The 20,466-nt window shown below is 43.9% G+C and overlaps 1 protein-coding gene across 1 annotated transcript; it reads right to left on the bottom strand.

Annotated features, from left to right (window-relative positions):
- Positions 1–1,290: 1,290 nt before the first annotated feature.
- LOC111219318 (transcription factor MafB-like) lies at positions 1,291–18,893 on the bottom strand. Its single transcript, XM_022741952.1, has 2 exons — positions 17,672–18,893; positions 1,291–1,715 (listed from the first exon to the last, which is right to left on the bottom strand). Exons 1-2 carry the CDS (start codon positions 18,841–18,843, stop codon positions 1,649–1,651), a joined length of 1,239 nt encoding a protein of 412 aa, XP_022597673.1. The 5' UTR covers positions 18,844–18,893; the 3' UTR covers positions 1,291–1,648.
- Positions 18,894–20,466: the final 1,573 nt, after the last annotated feature.

Below are 20,466 nucleotides of genomic sequence, written 5' to 3'. Positions count from 1 at the left end.
TGTGAAGGCTTCTCATGTAGCTTATATACTCAAAAAACGTTGAGTCAAGTCTTTCTGTGGATGAGTGGGTTGATCCCGTCACATGTGATTGGCCTGAAAATATAATGAGGACACAGCTTTTTTTTATTCAACCTAATGTATCCTATTTGGAGTTTTTGTCATGTTCAGACTAATGTATTCATCTCATTCATTCATAGCTGTTCCCTTTGTAGGCGTTTGTGTCTGAAAGTATATATAAGGGATGTAAGTGTGTGTATGCTTTGATCTTTTTTTTGTTGTTGTTGCGTCCAGCACCTTCTTGTTTAGTGGTAGTGTCTGGTAGTTTTGGGAAGGTTTTGTGAACATTGTGTTTGCGGAAAAGGTCAGAAATATGAACTACATTTCTGTTTATCTGCGAAGCAAGGATTGTTTGAAAGAGACGGAACGTACAGGTCAATGGCGGATAAGTGGACTATGCTTCAGGAGACAATTTAAGTTTAAGGGTTTTCATAAGCTTTCATAAGTTTTTATCCGTTGCTGCATTTTCCCTTTGGAGTTCATGGTACCTGCAGCTGACCACACCTGCTCTCCTCGACAAAGGAGCAACCTACAAACTTTTGTGTACATGTGGGGAGAATTTGATATTTAAATCAATCAATCAATCATAATCAATAATTAACAAAAATAGAGAGAGTGTAGTGTTTTTAAGTGAATACATTTTCAAAGCTACCGTAGGTGAGTTTAGCTCGATATGTGCTCATTTTTATCCTCTTATTGTTATAAAAGCGCAATGTCAAAACAGTTTTTCCGCTGACACAGTAATCACACTGAGTATGAGACACTCGGTTGTGACTGAAAACCATTTTTAATACACTACATTTATTTAATGACAAGCTGGGAATGGTCACTCGTAAAAGTTTTTTTTTTTATGACAGCATTTGTAAATGTAGACGAGGGATCGGCGCACGTCTGAAATCTGACAAAATTGGGAACGTTCACATGATATTGTGTCATGTGCTGTGATATGTCAAATAACATGATGATGAAGCGAATGTAAAGGTCGTTCACTGCTAACAGGCTTTTTCCACAGGAAACTGGTTAGTGACGAAACAGTAAACAGAGGTAATACAGCTCGCTCATCGTCCAGGTTAATGTTTTATTTCATGAAAGTAATAATAGGTGAGGCGGCGCATCTCTGCTGTATTCTGCTGCAGGAAACTGAGTAAGATTTTATAGACTGTTTCATGAACTTGTGTAAATGAAGGAGTTCTCTCTCAATCTTTTTTAAGCATGCAAGCTAGTTTTATTATCTATTCATTGAAAGGCAATCGCAATCATCCATCCAATCTCCTTGATAATACAGTATTATTCAGGCAAACAGAGTAAGTGGGCCTCCCTGGCTCGACTGTGTATCCCAGCCTGTGAATGATGGCGCTGCTGACAGCTCCGAGACTGACGACTGAGGGAAGCTGAGGTGCTGTTGAGCAGCGGAGGGATAGCGCAGGGTGAAACGGGGAAGCGCGGGGAATGGCTGCCTGCCAGACTCAGGTGCAGAATGCAGGGTAGAGAGGTGTCCTTCCTCAGCTCCCCCGTGGAGGGCACCAGCCCATACTGAACATCCACTGTCCCAGTACCCTTAACTGCTGCGAGGCCACTTTTCCTCCTCCACTCACCTCAGCTGTGTCATGAACCTCGCCCTCAATATCTCCTTGTTTCCCTCCCAGCAGAAAACATCTCTGTGCCAAACAGAAGAAGGAGATGGTGTCAATTAGATGGTATGTGCTGTACGCCGCAAAATCACACACACATGTTCTACGCCTACAAGCTAACCACTCTCTCTCTCTATCTCTCTCTCCCTCTCTCTCTCTCTCTCTCTCTCTCTCTCTCTCTCTCTCTCTGTCTGTCTCTCTCTCTCTATATGTTGGACAGAGCCACCAAGTTTTATGGCTCATGTGTGTTGTGACAGTGTGAAAGGCACAGGAAGGAAAGGCCGTGCTTCCTCTGATGCTCCTGCTGCTGTGGCGTGGAGCAGATAAGAACACACACACATACACACACACACACACACACACATAGATGCACACAGCCAGCCATGAACAAACAAATCACAACACAGATCCATGCTGCCTATGCTAACACCCCCACCCTCTGCATCTCCCCGACAGATCCGCTTCCACGTGGTTTGGCCTTAATCAACCCCCTGCACACCCCTCCACTTCCAACTCCAGCTCACACATTTTGATTTGTTCTCGTCTCAACAATTTGCACTCCCTGGTCCAAGTCAAAGTGTTTGCATTGGCAGTGCTAGGCGAACACTGGAGGCTGTTAGTTTCAAATAGGCAAATAATCACTGCTCAAATTAACACTGAACTTTTCGGGTTAGTGATACAAAGCAATCATCCTGGCTGCTCTGCTGTAACACACCAGTTGTAATAGCAGAGTGTGTTTTTCTCCTGTCTTTTCTTTGGTTCAGTAACATGGATGCATGGAAGAGAGAAGAAAAGCGCTTCCCTTCAGAAAGAAGTACAGAACTTCCTTGAAAGTGTAAATGCTGTGCTTTCCAGGGTGAGACTGCTGCTGAGAGTGTGCGTCTGTTATTTTCTGTGTCCGTGTGTGTGTGTGTGTGTGTGTGTGTGTGTGTGTGTGTGTGTGTGTGTGTGTGTGTGTGTGTGCCCGCTGACGTAAGCCCCTCTATCTGATGATGCCCTTCTAATCCCCACAGTGATGTGTCATGAATATGGAGTTTAAGACTCAAATCCCCAGGGATACACAGGCTATAGATAGCTTGCTCCTTCCATGCACGCACGCACACACACAGATACACACGCACACACACACGCACACACACACAGACACACACGCACACACACACACGCACACTCACAAGACACACACCTCCAGCACCAGTCCCGCTCGGGCACACACTGTGAACACACACCGCTTCTGACCCTTGTGACGTTGAAGGGGCAGAACAGGGAGAGGCCAGAAAAAGGTGATTAAAATGAAAGTAACAGCGTCAGAAGAAATTCAACGGATGTAGGAAATAACTGAGGAATGCAGAAAATAAAGAATGTGCTTATGGAGCTGCTGATTGGCTGTTAAATTTAAAGGATAGCTCCAGGTCATTACAACTTGAGTCTTAACTTTGCCCATCGGGAGTAATAACGCTGTAGTCACCGAGTTAATAGCTGAGATCTGGGAATACTAACCCGGTCACCGAGGAATTATGTTTATATATTACTAAATTGTTTTACCAGTAATGTTATGATTAAAAAAAAACAAAAACAAAAAGAAACAATTACTGCCTGGAATATGTTCAGAGACAACTTTTCTTTGAGTGAATGAAACACCACATTAATGTACCGCACCAGAGTCGCAGAGAGATGATCCGAGTGGATTGGGAGGATACCAACTGCAGGAATATGACCTCAGAGACCGGAGTTCACTTCCAGACTTCTGAATGTGGTTGAGTTTAGGGAACAAAAGCTCTTTGGTTAAGGTTAGGGAAAGATTGTGGTTTCAGTTCAAGTCAGTGATGACTTTTTATTTTTTTATATTAAACTAGACCACAACCATAAAAAGTTTAATATTCCTGTGCAGTTATTGTACTGCAGGATCTAATATTTTAGAGGAATTAACATTCTCCTGACATTCTCGCTTGATACGTTAATTAACATTTCCTCATTATGTTAACAGACCACTGATGCCTTCAAAACATGTGTTGCAAATTTGCTGTATATAAATGTTATTTTTAAAAGAAGGGGTTAAGGAAAATGGCAACATGGGTTAAAAAAGTCCAATGGGGCAGCAAGTACAGGCGGTAAGATAATCATACACTTTTTAAACAAATACCCAACTCGGACGAGAGCACGAAGGTGGACAGTAAAACTATTACCGAAACTGTCCGTCGTAAGCATCCATCGCAGTTTACAGTCATCTTCAACTTTGACCAACATACAGTATTTATCAGAATCAGAATCAACTTTTATTGGCCAATTATGTTGATATATACAAGGCATTTGGCTCTGGTTCTCAGTAATTCTTACTGCACTCACACAAAGTGTAAAGAACAAGTTTAGAGGCAAATACAGATGCAGACACACAACTAAATTAATAGAATCAAACTTAAAACACATAGCAGCTGGGTAATGATATACAGGTGAGATTGTTAGCGTTGTGCTCTGTTACATATTGTACTTGTACATGCATACAGAGGAATTATTATTGACTTTCCTGGTGCACTCGCTTTGGGTTTTACCTCCACATAAGGTGGCTTTAGTTAATCTGGCTAAACTCTGTGCTTGTTCACAACCTGTCGGATCGTCTGACCACGAAGTGTGTTTTTGCCCCGTTGGACTTTTGTCGTATCGTCGTCGCTGTGTTCCCAGAGTTTACTTACTTTTGTGAGTATAAAGTTACCATGAACAATATCAACTACGAAAACAGACGCAGGTTCCAATAAACCTCAATTGTCCTTTAATATCAAATGGAGCCGTATCAAAACACCCTGCATGGTACCATACCATCATGTGATTACAGTTAAGTGGCAATTAAACCATTTATGTCACAAATAGCTGAAATTACCAGCTTGTGTAAATTTGCTTGTGTGTGCATGTGAATAAATGTGTGGTATGTATTTGGTGTGTAAGCTAAGAGGGACTGGAAGCTCTTTATGTTTTATTGGTGGCAGTAACCTTGAAAGTGTGGTTCCTCAGGTTGTTGTGGCCTGGAACACACACACAGACACATACATATAGGTGTTAAAAAACATAATAATAATAAGTACAATCACACTTTTGGCCTTACCCTGACACACACAGACACATACACACACACACAAATGTATTCCACCACGCCCCAAAAGCTTGCCAACCCATATGGCTTGGGGATAATAAACCGAACAGCCAGCAACACGTCTCCTGTGCTCCCGAGCCAGGCAAGCCAGAGGAATGCACAGTTCACTCCCTCTCTTTATCTGCCTCTTCTCTCTTCTCTCTTTTTTTTTTTTTTTTTTTTTCTTCCTCTGTCTGTTTGTCATTCTCTGTCTTTTCCTGCTCGACTTGGAGGCATTGAGTGAAGGACCCTCTGTTAAAATGAAGAGGTATGCGCCGGAGTGTATGTTGGCACCCAAGAACGTGTTTGTGTGTCCGAGGTGTGCCAAAGAAACCAGTCTGACGAGTCCATGAAGAGCTTGCCCTTGGGATGGAGGGAAGAGAGGGGAAGGGAAGAGAAGGGGAAGTGGGATGGAAAAAGGAGGGAGTGTGAGGATGAAAGGGAAAATAAACAGTTTTGTGGAAGGAGAAAGAGAAAAGGAGAGAGATGATTGGGAAAGAGAGGGAGCTGGATTTAGAAAAAAAAAACTTTTGCTTGGATGGAGTTTGCAGCATCTCCCTCCTAATCTCTCGGTGTCTGAAATGTTAAACGTGAACGTGACCAAACACACCTCCCTAGTTTCTTCCTATGCCACCCCCACCCGCCCCGCCCCCTTGCTCTCTCTTGCCAGGGCCTCCACCCGCCTTGTCTCTCTGTGGTGCAGTGGGACAGCCAGTGAGGCCTGCGGCAGGAGGGCTAAGCCCAGGCCTGGATTTGGAGCATGGCTGCTCTTGGTTGAACAGGATCCAGGCCCCCTGAGGGCTGAGAGGTGGGAGCGGAGGGTGGAGGGTAGAGGGGAGATGGAAGGAGGGAGGTAGGGAGGAGAGCAGCGGCAGCAGAGGCAGTGAGCAGTACAGTTCTGGATCACCTTCAAAGAGCTCCAATCCCAACGGAGAGACTGGATTCCTCTGCGGAGAGAGGGAGAGAAAAGGGGGGAGGGTATGGAGGGAGAGAGAGGGGGGAAAGACATGGGAGACCAAGAGACAAGGGGAAAATGTGAAAAGAGAAAGGAAAGAAGTGGTTTGGGTTGTGACTTCTTTCCCACTCTTTTTCTCCCTCCCTCCCTCCCTTTTTTTTTTTTTTTTTTTTTTTTTTTTTTTCTCTCTCCGCGGCGTGCATGCACTTGCCCTTCATACAGCAGGCTATACTGAGATGATCTATCTGTGTGCTGGAGCAGGGAGACATGGGAAATCTGGCCCGCACAAAGGCGTCGTTGTGCCTCCCTGGAGCTTCCTTTAGGGGCCGGCGTGTGTGTATGTATGCCTGTGTTTGTGTGTGTGTGACAAGGATGAGTAGGAGTTTACCTTCTCGTGCCCCCCACCCACCAGAAGGTTCTCCTAACGCAGGCATACACACACATTCCCAAATGTCCCACCAAAAAAATCCACCCAAGGACATTGCAGCGTGCCACCTAGGCGTCTCATTCTTCTGCATGTGGCGGATGACTTTCAAGCTCTGCACCTATAAAGCCTCTTATACAACGCAAAAAAAAAAAAAAAAATTAAGTGTGTGGCAATTGAGGAAACATCAGATGAGTTCAGCAAGAGCTGCGCATATTCACTTTTCGTGAATTTGGGGGCAAATTGTACATTTTTAACGGTTTGTGTACGAGTGTGTGTTTCTGCGTGTGCATCATTGACAGACCTTCATCCTGAGTCTGGGTCAGCAGTTTGTTTAGCATCAATTAGAGGCTCTGTGTTCCTCAACGCAAGCGTGAAGGGAGAATTAACGTGCAGTGGCACATTCCCACCAGCGTATTATTACACACAGCACCTCAGCTGGAACAGTCCGAGCGGGTTTGTGCATGTGGACGTCCTCGTGCATGTGTGTCCTCGCACACACGTATGCATGCGTTCATAGGTGAATGATTCAAATTCAGAAAGCGCTTTACTTTTCTCCTTCTCTGTCTTCTTCTCCTTGCTTTGCTCTTTCTCGTCTTTGAAGGACTACGGTTTGACCACAGCCATTTCCCTTAGCCCCTGCTTTGCCTAGCAACACACAGCACATAGTTTCCATAGAACATGCATTTAATGGGAGGGAAGATATATAGATACTGAAGAAAGTCTCTTGTAAAGACAACAGGGTCCAAAGATTTCCTGCTCTGCTCACACACAAAGTCTGAAAAACACATGTTCACTGGTTTTAGTTCAGACTGTTCTCTTAAAGGCATCGAGCAGAGGGACTATACACAGATTTGAGGCTAAACCAGGGCTAATATCATCTTGACAACAGCATTAAATACAGGGTATGGTTATAATAAATGAAACACCAATGTAATTGCTTTGCTTTGTGGTGGTGAAATGTGCTTTTATTATCATGGTTTTGGTCCAGCCTTTACAAAAAAGATGGATCAGTGTTAAATAGAATGATTCAAAGTGATCATAATTTGAACCCTCCATCTTTCTGAAGCTAGTAAAACAGTTGATGTCAAACACTGCATTGGCATGAATTCAGCCTGGCTCGATGGCTAAAAAACCTTTTTCGGCCTGAAGCCAATATCTTAAAGTCAACCAAATGTCAATTCAGCGTGATGTGAGAGAAAGACAACAAAAAGTGCTTTGAAAGGTTCTGCCTCGCCTCTTTGATTGTTTTTATATTCTCTATAATTATCTGTCCAAAACAGTCAAACTTAGCAAGTGAGCAAGTTCCAACCTGTTGACTTGCCAGCACTTTTGGTGTGTGTGTGATGAAATGAGGACAGAATTATCATTGTAGTTTTAATATTGAAATGTGTATTAAATTGTTCCATTGTTTGCTGAGTAGTATTATTTATGCTTTAGGCCTGAGCCCTGAAAATGAGCCTGAACTCGGTTCAAATGCCCTCAGGTTCTTGGCTCCGGGCCAAGCTGCAGACCTTAAATACCTTCATGTACTGTATGTTTAGATAAGATCATATGCTGGAATTATATTATTATGTTAATAACAACTCTGTGCGGTGTCATGCTCCTCTAGTCATTTTGAAGCATCAACACATCCAGACATGTTAATAGAGCCGTTATTTTCTTTAAAAACTGCTTCTAAGAAAGATATGCATCATTCATGATCATTCAACATTATTATGTTAGAGGTGATTAGAACATGCTTAACCCTCTTACGGATTATTGGATTGAATTCATGCCAGGAAATGTACCACACATGGGCACAACATTGCCAGAATCCTTCACTTTGGCAGTGTTTCTGTTGCTTTTTTTCCTTACTTTGATTACATGCTCTGCATGAATAAGGAATATAGTTTCATCGCTTTTGTGTCCTTTTTTTGTTCTTTGATGGGGGGTTGGGATGTCAGTGTTCCTTTGCCAGGAGAGAAAGGTTTCCAGGCTTTGCCAAGGTATGCCCTCCTCCCTCTCTCTCATGTGGAGCGAGGCTCTACCAGCTTGTAAATAGTGAGATAAGTGTGGTTTACCCGTAGCTGGGGTGTAAGGTGCACCCAGCAACGCCCTGACATGTCTGTGCCAAAGCCCAACTGGGGTGTAATTACCTGAGACTGGGTCAGCACTTTATCCTGGGTAAAAATACCTGCCTACTTATAGAAGGGGAATAGAGAGGGCAGCTCCATGCAAAGGGAAGCCTGTCTTCACACATGCAGCCAACTGCTCCTCTACGCTGGGTTATACTCTGGTAGTTTCTCAACTACTCCTTCAGAAGAGTCATATAGCATTACTTAACAATCTGTCAAGGGGGCTCCCAGACAAAACCTTTCCATCCTCCTCTTCTGCTTTACATGGCTGCGACAGGCTGACCTACAAAACACTTGTACACGGGTCCAATATTCCACTCTCTGCCTCTTAAGGTACTGGGCTGAGAGCCGCAGCCAACTGTCAGCCCAGTACCTTTCCACACTCACTGCATTCCCCTACTCCGCCCCTTTCACACCACATCTGTCTCTCTGACCTCCGAGTCAAGGACAGAGAGGGCCAAGAAGACATGCAGAGGACAGCGCTGCACCAATCAGGAGGCAGAGAGAGCTTGTGTCAATTAAATGGTATGTGCTTATGCCGCAAATCACAGACACATGTTCTCCTCTCCCCTCCCACCCTGTGGCTGTTGCCTCTCTTCTCCACCACCTAATGCAGCGTAATCATCCTCATTACCTAATGAGACCCCACTGTACACACAAACTCTCCTCTCTCCCCCTTTACACATGTGCATGAAGAGCAGCCACATGCTCCCGCGAAATGGCATAGTGAATGCAATACACAACCCATCCGAGCCTCTGCCACACTATCAACTGTGCGGCTGTCACTGCCACGACACTGTAAAGCCCCTAATGCCACAGTAATACTATTGTAGTGTGTATTATCAACAGGACAGTGAGCACAGAATTAGGCTGGCAGCTGGGGAGGGGAGAAACCCCTCATTAGCTCCCTTCAATGTATCTACTTCCCCTAATCTCTTACAATAACATAATCTCTTTAAAAGTGCTGCAGCTTAAGTCCAATCTGCCTAAAACCTGACACGTGATTGAGGTCAGTCCCCAGTAAACCCCAAACTGTGGGGTCTCAAGAACTCCACACGCCGCCTCTACACCTCGAAGCCACAGTACAGTGTGTGCAGGTACTGTGGAGAATGTGACACAGCCATAAGGCATACACTGTTGGATACTGTATGTCTTTCACTAATTCAGACAATTATCTCCCTCCACTTGCAGTCAGTCAGAGCGCGGCCTATCCTTTTCACAGCCTCTGTTCTATCTAACCCTGTTAGTGGAGTGCCGTTCTGCTCTTTTTATTTTTTGATGTTTTTCCATAGTGTCTCTTGCCTCCAAACCACTTACAGATGTTGGCAGTGGGGAGCGTTGTGGCAACTCCAAACGAGGAAATCTAAATAGAGATCAGGCTGTAAAATAAAAAAGAAGGCAGAGAGAAAGAGAAAACAAGGGGAGAGCAAGAGAGCAAATGCGAGAACTGGGTGAATGGGTGAGAGAGAAAATGCAGAAAGCAGTGAGGGAGCATTAGTATAGAATTAGTAAAGACAGGGAAAAAAAAACAACTCTCTGGGCACGTAAGAGCAGTGATGTGATTTGAGGGCTGCTCTTTTGATTTGTCGGTGGAACTTGGATTCAAACTCTCTTTTTGGTGTTTCGTCCCAGAATTACATTTTCTGATTTATTTCCTAAACAGCAGACAAATATAGGCAGAGAAAAAAAATACAAAAGTCGGTTTCAGTGTCAGTGCTCCTGAAGCAGAAGACAAAGTTCGAAGAAAATTGTCATCGGCCAAAAAGGCATCTAACAGGAAACATATTTTCAGCAAACTACTACTACAGTTTTTTCAATAGCTGATAATGAATCCTCTTAAAATTGTATATGGTTAAAAACCACAACTTCACATTCCCCTTTTCACTTACAGCTCCCTTGGCAAGTTTTTATATTAAATACCAGCTGCAGCGTATAGGAATAACACTCGCCAGTTGTAATTTACCTACTGGAACAGTTTGGCTGGGTCGAAGGTAAACTTTGCCTGGCGCAGTGGTGGTAGCTCTATGTTACCTCCCTCCACCTGTTTTACAGGAAGTAGCTTTGTCCCAGTGGATCAGAGAGGAAATGTGTTGAAATGCCACATCCTGCTCTGAGCTCAGAGTCGGAGTTCACTACAGCTAATGCTTATTATGTCCAGACAACTCCTAGAGAGGAAAAAGAGCACGGCGAGAGAGAGAGGGAGAAGTGGCGATGTGTTTGCAGTCATGCCACTCCCTGCACAGTGATTGTAAAGATGAGTGACCTGTCTCTCCCATCTCTCCTCCTCCTCCCCCCTGCACTTTATTTATTAATGGATCCATTCAATTATTTACCTCACATCTTAGGGCGACAACAGGCCAGAGCACAGTACACAGAGTGGAGATGATACAGTACACATGCACACAGCACACACACACAGAGCTCATGCAAGGCAGACCCGGTACATATGAGTTAATTGACTGGTAGGTTACACATCTACGTTTTACTGGTTAATAGAATATAATCCTTTTAGACATTTTAACCAGGATAATTGGCTTTGAATTAATTTTTTTGATTAAACACGGAGATTAGTGAAACGGTGCACGTTGAGTCCAAAATGATGTCTTCGAAATTGTTTGTTTTCTCCATTCATTGGTCCATGACTCAAAGATATTCAGTTCTTCAAAAACAAAGATGAAATAGAAGCAAAACAAGAGTTAACGTTGGCGTTTTTGTCCGTCGCTGGGGATGGCTCTTGGCGAGTAAAGGAACGAAGTTTGATGCTAACGTCTTTTCTAGACTAGACTAGACTGTCAATGCTAACGTTAGCCTCGCAGCAAAACGTTCATTTAGCTCCTTTAACACTCCATACAGTAGTATATCACTCACAGGGGACAGTTTTCTGCACTGAGTACTTTTACTTTAAGTGCCAATTTATTTTTGCTGAAAATACTTGACATCGTCAATGTAAGACTTTTATTGTAATTGATGTTGAAATATTGTGATATTGTATCCCAGTAAAGGATCTGAAGACTTCCTTTACCGGTGCTTTTCAGTGGAAGTCAGCAGTGCTTAAACAACAGCAAGTGCCTTTCACATGTCCTGGTGAAATATGGTTTGTATACCTTTAAAAGTCCCAATAGCGTCCTGTTTGCAGTAGAGGTTGATGGTTCAAACGTATCATTGACCGCTCGGTGTCTGCTCTTATCTTGTCCCTCTGGCCTTATCCCCGCAGTGGCCAGACATGGATCAATCTCACCCGGAATTGGGTTTCATATCCCGGAAGCAGAGATGTACACATGGGTCACTTTCATCGACTCTCTGCGGCCATGGCCATAGGTATCCATCATACAGACCATTGACTGGTTGTGACCATGAAGGTACAAATTCATCACAAAGAAAGGCTGCGGTGGATGAGGTCAGCGGAAAAGGAACGACGACTTCTCGTCTGCAACCGTGAGGAAAATGGAGCCCTGTTGAGATATTATCACCTGTGTTGATTTAATTACAGTGTTACATGAACATACAGTTATACAAATTTGTAGATTTACTGTCAAGCATTTGGCACGCTTATGTGTAAAATGATATTTTCTGCCAGTTGCAATTTTCCACATCATAATGCAAAACAAGTAACCACAAATTTTAAATTTAAATACTGGTGGAGACAGCTCCTGGCGAGGTGAACTTTGATGTGTGTTTTTGTTTATATGTATGTGTGTGTCTGTGTATATTGCAATATGTAATGGACACATACTGTAAGAAAGTATATGTATGTCCACCTCATTGTTCCAGTCTGTGCACTGTTAGTCGAAGGAGTGATGTGATTATTTGTGTGTTAAGAGTGTGACATGTGTGTTTTTGCTTTTGTTTAACAGACTGGAGATAAATAGCAGACGTGGGGATGCTGTCATGATCTGGACACCAGACAGGACCGGGCTCGGTGGAGGACTGAGCGAGAGGAGAAGAAGAAGGGGAAGGATGGAGCGGGAGACAGATGAGGGATAGATGAGGAGAAAGACGATGGTGAAGATTGATTGCCACTGACTCCAGTCCAGTGCGCTGAAAACTGTGAGATTCCAACAGCCAGTCTGAAACACACTTGCACACACACCTACGAGATATGGTGAATAGTTGGAAAACACAAGCAAACGTTTTCGAGGCCAAGGAGAGTCTTACAACACTCAACAGTATAAATTAAAACACAAATAGGTAAAGACTAATCACAACAGCATATTTGTTTCATTCCCTATTCTCATAGTGTTTGTATTGGTAGGTGAAAACTAACACACACACACCTACACACTCCTAAAACCCCCCTCCATATCTGGTTAATGCTCTCTAGTGTGTGTCTCCTGGGAAAAGCCTGCTTTAATTCCCCAGGAAATCATTGTGATTTAGAGTAGCAGGGAAGTCACTTCCAATGAAAGTCAACGGACCACTGGTGTAGCAGTGGGCCGGACCTCACGTGTGTGTGTGTGTGTGTGTGTGTGTGTGTGTGTGTGTGCACGTGCAATACAGCTAAATGGAATTTTATCTAAAAGTAATTAAATCAACATGATAGTGCAGGAGGAGTTCAAATCATACAAAAGCTGGTGGTAATTAAAATAAGCATATTTGGCCCCGTGAATGAAGCAAATATGGTAAAATTAGCAAAAAGATTACCTCACTTCTGTTTTGCAAATTATGCAAGATGCAAATGGGTTTGTGGTGTTTCAGGTCTGACTGTATAGAGCAGGCAGAAATGTGCACACACACTTGAGAGGCTTTGAAATACCTGCAGAAGGGCTGAGACTATAGCACTTGGAGAGCTTCTAACAGCCGTTGGCTTTCTGACTTGAGATTCGAAACGTTTTGAGGTCCAGGCGGTGAACAGAAGCAGGCCAGGTTCGGGGCTGTCGTCCCTGGGCCCTTCAGTGCTGCTGCTGCTGCTGCTGCTGCTGCAGATACAAGGAGCTGGAGGTGGAGGCTGGCAGAGCAGGCTGAATGCAGATAGGATCTCTGTGGGGGGGCGTGAATGTGTGATCGGAGACTAAAATCATTACAGTACGCCTGGTCACTGTGTCCTTGGTTCTTCCGCTGAGCTGAGGTTGATGCTTTCCTCTACTTTCCCCATCTGCTTTTTTCTCCCCTACTCCCGCTTTCCTTTTCCTTTTACAATTTTCCATTATGCATTTCTCTATGAAGTACAACACATCATTGGCTCCCAACAAAAACATGCTTTTTTTTATCACAAAACTTTTAAACAGGTCCTGCAGGTAAGACTCTGACTAGAATTTGTCTTCAGGCTATCACCTCTGTAACATCAGTGTTGACACAATCACTGATAATGCAGCAGAATGTTACAGGTACACTTTAATGCATCCATTAGTGTGCATTCATTTATAATTTCTATAATTTTTTCATATGGTCAATTATTAATTTATTGCATTCTGAGAGCTATCGTGAAGGTACTGAGCTCTCTGGTGAAATTGTTGGCAGCTTTTAAAGACATTTCATTGAAATGATTGTATAGCTATTTGTTTGATTTCTCTAAATGAGACCTTGGTGATGGCTTTCAGGCTCTCTCCCTTTCATTTCTGCACGTCCAGCTGAGCGTCAGCATGTGTGCTGAGTTCTAGAGGCATGTTAGACCATATGATACTGTAGGCTACATAATGCAGAATGGCAGTTTCCCTCCTCTGTGTGTCTGACTCCCTCACCGGCACAGCAGCTTTTATATCAAATCTGAAGAGGAAGGTGAAAAGGACCCCCCCCTCCCCACCCCACCCCACCCCCACTTGGACCACGAAACACTTGTTTGTTTTGTTATTTTTGGTTATTATCATAACTGTAAATACATAGGCCCTCTTTCTCCTGGTTCACCCCAGGTGCACTCATGCCCCCAGGCTGCAATGGCTGTCCAGAGAGAGAGAGAGAGAGAGAGAGAGAGAATTAGAGAGAGAGAGTGTAAACTAGACGCGCCTTCCTTGGGTCTCATTGGTTGAGTCTCTGCCTAGCGGTTTTGTCCTTGAGAATGTGCAGACACGAGGCAGATAATGTTCTGACACCAGAAACTCTAGACCGGGACCAGTTCAACACTTACTCCCTTCTTCTTCTACTTCTCTTCTTCTATTGTCTTACTATCCTGACATGCATTTTAAAGAACGGCAGCGTTTGTTGATGTTTTTGTGCGTCAAAATCACTTAGGTGTTTTTTTCTTCTTCTTCTTCTTCTTCTTCTTCCCCTTAACGCTGCACAAATCAGTGACAACAAAAAAAACTCTGATATTTTGTGCGCATATTTGCATGCAGCAACGATTAGAGGGAATACAGACTTCGAAAAAAGCGCCAGTGTGTTGACACATGGCGATCATAATTTCTATTAATGTTAACATAACAATATCACACCCGCAGGCGCGCACAGGGGATTATTTTGAAGCTGAGGTCTGGCTCAGCGCATTAGGCGACAGGGTCGGACCTTTTTTTTTTTTTTTTTTTTTTTAAGGACTCAAATTGTGTAACAACCAGAGCCGGATTGAGCCTTTAAGTGTATTCAAAGCCATGCATGTCAAAAAGCAAAAAAAAAAAAAAAAAAAAAAAAGAAGGAAACGAAATGTACCACTTAATGTAAATGTGAGGTTTTCATCTCTTCCCCCGGTATGATGCAAGGTCAAAGATCTCCTTTTACCGTGCGCTCCTGTGACGGCGGGGTTTCTGCAGAAGTCAGCATGCCAGCAGAGGCCAGCAAGCATGTGCAGGAATCTCCCTGCAGCGCCTCACAGAGCGGCCAGACCCTGGGATCTAATCACAGTAGGCCAGTAGGCTTTGATCCAAAGTCATTCTTAAGGCTGAAAATAAAATAAACGCCAAGGATGAATGAAATACAAACAATTTAAAGGTCGGCCCAAATGATTTCTTAGGAGAGAAGATAATTTCCCTAAAACTGCACAAAATTCTCTCTGTTTCTCTGTGACTGCTGTGGCTGCAATCGACAACCTCTTCTCTCTCTCTCTTTTTTTTTATTTATTTTTTTTATCATTGGCAGTAAGTGAGTGTGCCCTGGCGCTACTGTCGCTGCAGTGTGTGGGAATATTAATAACTGGTAATATGTTGTTACTGTGACTCAGTCTGGGCCTGGTTTTGTTATGATATCACAGATCTTTCCTATGGCGGCAGAAAGAAAAGTCTGAGAAGTAATTATTGCCATTTCAATGACTTTAATAAGCAAAATAGGAAACAATTTCTTCCAAAAACAACCAAAAAATAAGACAAAACAGAAACCAGCCTGAATGGAACAGTTCAAATTTAAGTGTTTAACTATTATTTATATAAACAGGATTGAAAATTGATCCCCATCATCGCAAAGTACACGGAAACGGCGAAAACATAACAACAACCCGCTGCTGCAGTTTCAGTTCCATTTCAACACAGTTGAATCAGTAATAAACCAAAGATTGTTAAATGCGTGACTTCTCAACAATAGGTTCAAATGCAAGCACCATGCTTATTCGATATGATCCAACAGTTTGTTAATTTAAATCATTAAAATAAAAACTTTTAACTATGCATCTGGCCAGCAGAACCAGAATCATCAAATAATAATAAAACAGACCAAAAAAAACATATTACATAACATACATATTGTTTTCATTTTGAGAATTTGCACAACCTGAATCCCCTTTTTTACTGACCGGCAGAAAAAAAATCAGGAAAACATAGAGCATTAACAGTCAAACTTTGTATTAAAACGCTTGTGTTATCTAAATATTAACTCTACATAAAACCCCTGACAAGTAAAGTTGTTGCACCTTTTTCTAAATATTGTTAAAAATATAAATCCTTAATATTAGGCCCAGTGAAAATGTGCTACAGGTGGCCGCCAATTGGAATGAGAGGATAGGTTTGGTTTGGGCTTGTTAAAGAGTTAATAGAAAGGCAGACGACACTTTTCTGAATTAGTGGCACAAAAGCCACGTTGATTTAAAACGACAGACAGCACTAACCCCACACTGTGTGTGTGAAACACTGTAGAAAACTTACTGCGCAAAAGCCTTTTCTGTGCACTCTGGGTGTAATAATATCGTGGCCACATGTTTGTCTCCTCAGTGTCACATGTGTCCGGATATTGCTCTAAAACTTCAGCACTTAGGCCTGTCTTGAATAATATTACAATATAGTATCATAGTATGTCTTCCTGGAGGGAGGTCTGCACAAAATTCAAAATGAAAACTTGCAAATCATTATCCAAAAGTGCACTTGACACACAAAGTTTGTTGTATTTTAAATGCAACTGAAAAAAATGCACTCCTCTCTAAATCAAGACCCCAAATGATAAAAAAAAAACAAAAAAACAAACGTAAAAAATAAATGAAATAAAAACACAACACAAAGAAAGAAAGAAGTTCAAACCAGCCTCCTCAATCTTGTTGTGCAGTTTTGCGGTTGCATAATATTTACAAGCTCAAAGAAACCCACACCATATGATACTGCACCGGCAGTCCTGCTGTTCTGTCCCCGCTGCAATTCTCTAACCCCCCAAAACTATGGAGAAGCGCAGATCAACAACATGCTCTTAATATACACGAGAAGATGAAAGTACAAAATAGAAATTATTACCGTACATGTCCAGCATGCAGGATTAATATTTAATGCAGTTTTTTGTTTCAATATATATTCGAATATAACCAAGCAGGCAATAAATCAATGAGATGTTGCATAAAATGTCCCCCCACCCACCCCCGTGACGGGTTAGTAGACAGAAGTTAAATTTGCATAAAGTTGGAGTCTCTGCTTTTTGGAGATTTTACTCAGATTACGGGGCCCACTTGTCTGAATGGTGAGTCTCATTGATGAGTTGCAGGCTGCCAGAACAGGCCTACTTGTTGTTCCATAACAGTGTCATCATTTTAGAGAACAAAATTACAAGACAACAGCCTCGACGCCATCCCACACTACTTACAGATCATTTAAAAGCTGTAGCCTCAAAAGAGAGAGAGAGATAGAGAGAGAGAGAGAGGAGAAAAACAAAGTTCATCAGCCGATCCTCTTCTTTGAAGAAGAAAAAGTCTCTTCACTAAAAGCAACTAATCTACAAAGATGCTGCGACTGATCAGACACTCTACGTTGCTCTTTGTATCTCAGTTGACACGTGGATGGAGAGATGGTTAATATATGAGAATACTATTTGATGGATTATTCTTCTAATATGAATATAATTGTTACCGTTATTCGTATAATCATAAACAGTATGGGAGGTGTGGATTATTATCGTTTGCTCATCAGCCAGTCAGTCACTTGTGGAGAAAGGAAAGGTTGGGGGTGGAGGGGGAGAGTTTGTTGTGAGGTTGGGTGGGGGGGGTGGGGGGGCGGGGGTAGGGGTTCACAAGAAAAGGCTATGACAACTCACATGAAAAACTCTGGTGATGAAGGGTTGTCACTGGTCGAGCCAGCCTCGCGGAACCCGTTACTGGCCCCCGACCCCGTCAGTTTCTCACACTTGAGTTTGTAGGCGTCCCTCTCCCGCGCCAGGCGGCTGATCTCCGCCTTCAGCTGCTCCACCTGGTTCATCAGCTGCGTCTTCTCGTTCTCCAGCACGTGCTTCTGCTGCACCCGCTTGAACCGGCAGGACTGCGCGTAGCCCCGGTTCTTCAGGGTCCTCCTCTTCTGCTTGAGGCGGATGACCTCGTCCTTGGTGAAGCCCCGTAGGTGTCTGTTGAGCTCCCTCACCGACATGGACACCAGCTGCTCGTCGGAGAAGCGGTCCTCCACGTTGAGCCCGCCCCCGGAGCTGTGGTGCCCCGCCGACTGGCTCAGGTGGCCGTGCGGATGGTGGTGATGGTGGTGGCGGTGGTGATGGAGCGGCTGATGGGAGTCTGGGGAGACCGGGGACGGGCTGTCAGGGTCCTGGCTGTGGTGATGGTGATGCTGGCTGTGTGGGTGGTTGTGTCCGCCCGGGTGCCCGGACAGTTCGTCGGCGTGGTGTGGGATGCCCCCCGCGTATGGGTGATGGTGCTGCTGGCCGTGGCCGTGGTGGCTGTGGTGGTGATGCGGGCCCCTGTAGCCCTCGAAAGCGCCTTGCTGCTGCAGCTGCTGTTGCACATGCGGAGGCGGAGGGTGGCCGTGAGCTGTGGCTCCAATCAGGGCCTCCACCGCGTCCTCTGGGGTCAGGCTTAGCGTTTGCGGGTCTATCTGCTGGTGGTACCCGCTGTTCGGCATCCAGTACAGCTCCTCTAGGTGGTTTTTCTGCTCTGTGGGGCTGAAGCTGGGTGAAGAGGGCACCGAGCTGCAGGGTGTACTGATGGGGGTGGACGACACAGAACCTTGGGGTTGGAGGCGGTTACACTGGCGCACCCCGTTGCGCTCCAGCCCGGCCAGGCCTTCCTTCTTCACGTCAAACTTCATCAGGTCAAAATCATTGACATATTCCAGAGCCAGAGGGCTGCTGGGTAGCTCCGGACCCATGCTCAGCTCTGTACTCATGTTGTTGTCGCGACTCTTTTGCAGATATGCAAAGGTACTTGCAAGCGTCGCAAAAACTGACTTATTAACCAGCGTCTCTTCTCTCCTTTCTTGTTTCATGCAATAGTTCTTTTGGCTCCTCCAGCGCTGTGCACTGACTTGCTGTAGCATGAAACACCGTGTGATTGGTGGAAAAAAAAAAAAAAAAAAAAAGGAAAACGAAAAAAAAAGTAGTGGAGGAAAACTTTCAGACTAATGCTCTGCACACGATTTGCGTCATATAGCCTACTTCTGCTGGGATAATCTGGCAGAGAGACCAGGCAGGAGGTAGAAAGCAGTGCGTCTCAGTGCAAAAGTAAAAACCTCAGTCCCTTCAGTAGAAGTGAATTCACACACACAAAAAAAATCAACATAAATAATAATTATAAAAAAGAAATACCACGTTTGTTCGCTGAGACGGGCACCAGTCCTCGTTGCAACTTCTTGGTTGTAAGTCCCTTTTTTTTCTCCAGGAAAATAATAGGAGCAAATAAGCAGAGTAAATAGGGCGTCTGATTTTCGCTGAGAAGCAGCTTTTCCAGCTCTGCACCGCAGAGATTCAAAGGCTCGCCTCTCTCACTCGCTCCCACTCTCTGGTATCCAGCAGACTGCGCTTGGAGCCTGCCAGCGCTTTATCCTTATAGCGCGCCGTGACGTCGAGCCGAAAGGCTGGATCCGGAGCGCTCTTCCAATCGGAGCGGGACTCTGCGCTGAAATAGAGGAAGAGGAGGAGGAGGAGGAGAACGGAGAGGAGAGGAGAGGAGGGCGCACAATACGGTCTTGACAGCTTCAGACAGTCAGCTGACCGACTTCCCTAAAAGCAGGAGGTGGGAGGAAAAGTAGAGGAGAGAGAGAGAGAGAGAAATGCCTTCACTTCACGGACACTATACCCGCGGATCTTTCGCGGCACTTTCAGATGTGAATGAGAGTAATGTGAGTGAGTTAAAGGCTTCAGTGCTCAGTGGAAATATCATTGCACAACACTCCCTTAGAAAACTTAAGAGTTTAACATAATGTTCAATATCAACACCTCAGTTTAGCCTGTATAACGTGGAGAATTCTGGCGATTACTGTTGTCTCCAAATGCACATTGATTCATTGTCCTGAAGAAAGGCTAGGCTATATGTCTATATGTGTCATGCCTTTAATGTTGCGACAACATTATTGGTCATCAAAGTGCTGGGAACATCTTGGTATGTTTTGATCTTTCTTAATTATCTTTGGCGATTCAACTATAATAGAATAAACACATTTATTTGTCTCATCACACCTTATCTTTATTGTAATGCCCCTATAAGTGTAGCTCCATAACAATCCAGAAGACAACCAGTCACCACTGAGGCTGAAAAGGTCAACAACAAAGTGAGATTGTAACACAATACATCAAATTTTTAACAGCGTTGAAAAGTTGAATCTTGACCTTTCATGCAAACAAGGACACACAAGTTTGTGTTATCCCGCTGTTAACGTCGCAGACACAAACACACTTGGCTTACAGTCACATTTGGAGGTGTAGGCGATATTCCACCCACATAATCAACAGTCACTATAAAATCCTATATAATTCTTAGCATTACTTATATGTTTGATCCTCGGTGGTGACGATATGGTGACCTCGCTGCGCTGAACTTCATGGATTCAAAAAGAAAAAAAAACAAATTGATATAATGCGACCACAGCACTCCTGCGTGTATTTATGTAACC

Source organism: Seriola dumerili, unplaced genomic scaffold (assembly GCF_002260705.1).
Source record: "Seriola dumerili isolate Sdu_G_001 unplaced genomic scaffold, Sdu_1.0 BDQW01000057.1, whole genome shotgun sequence".
NCBI classification, from domain to species: domain Eukaryota; kingdom Metazoa; phylum Chordata; class Actinopteri; order Carangiformes; family Carangidae; genus Seriola; species Seriola dumerili.
The sequence above is the reverse complement of the archived record's forward strand: the minus strand, read 5'-3'. Positions and strand labels throughout refer to the sequence as shown.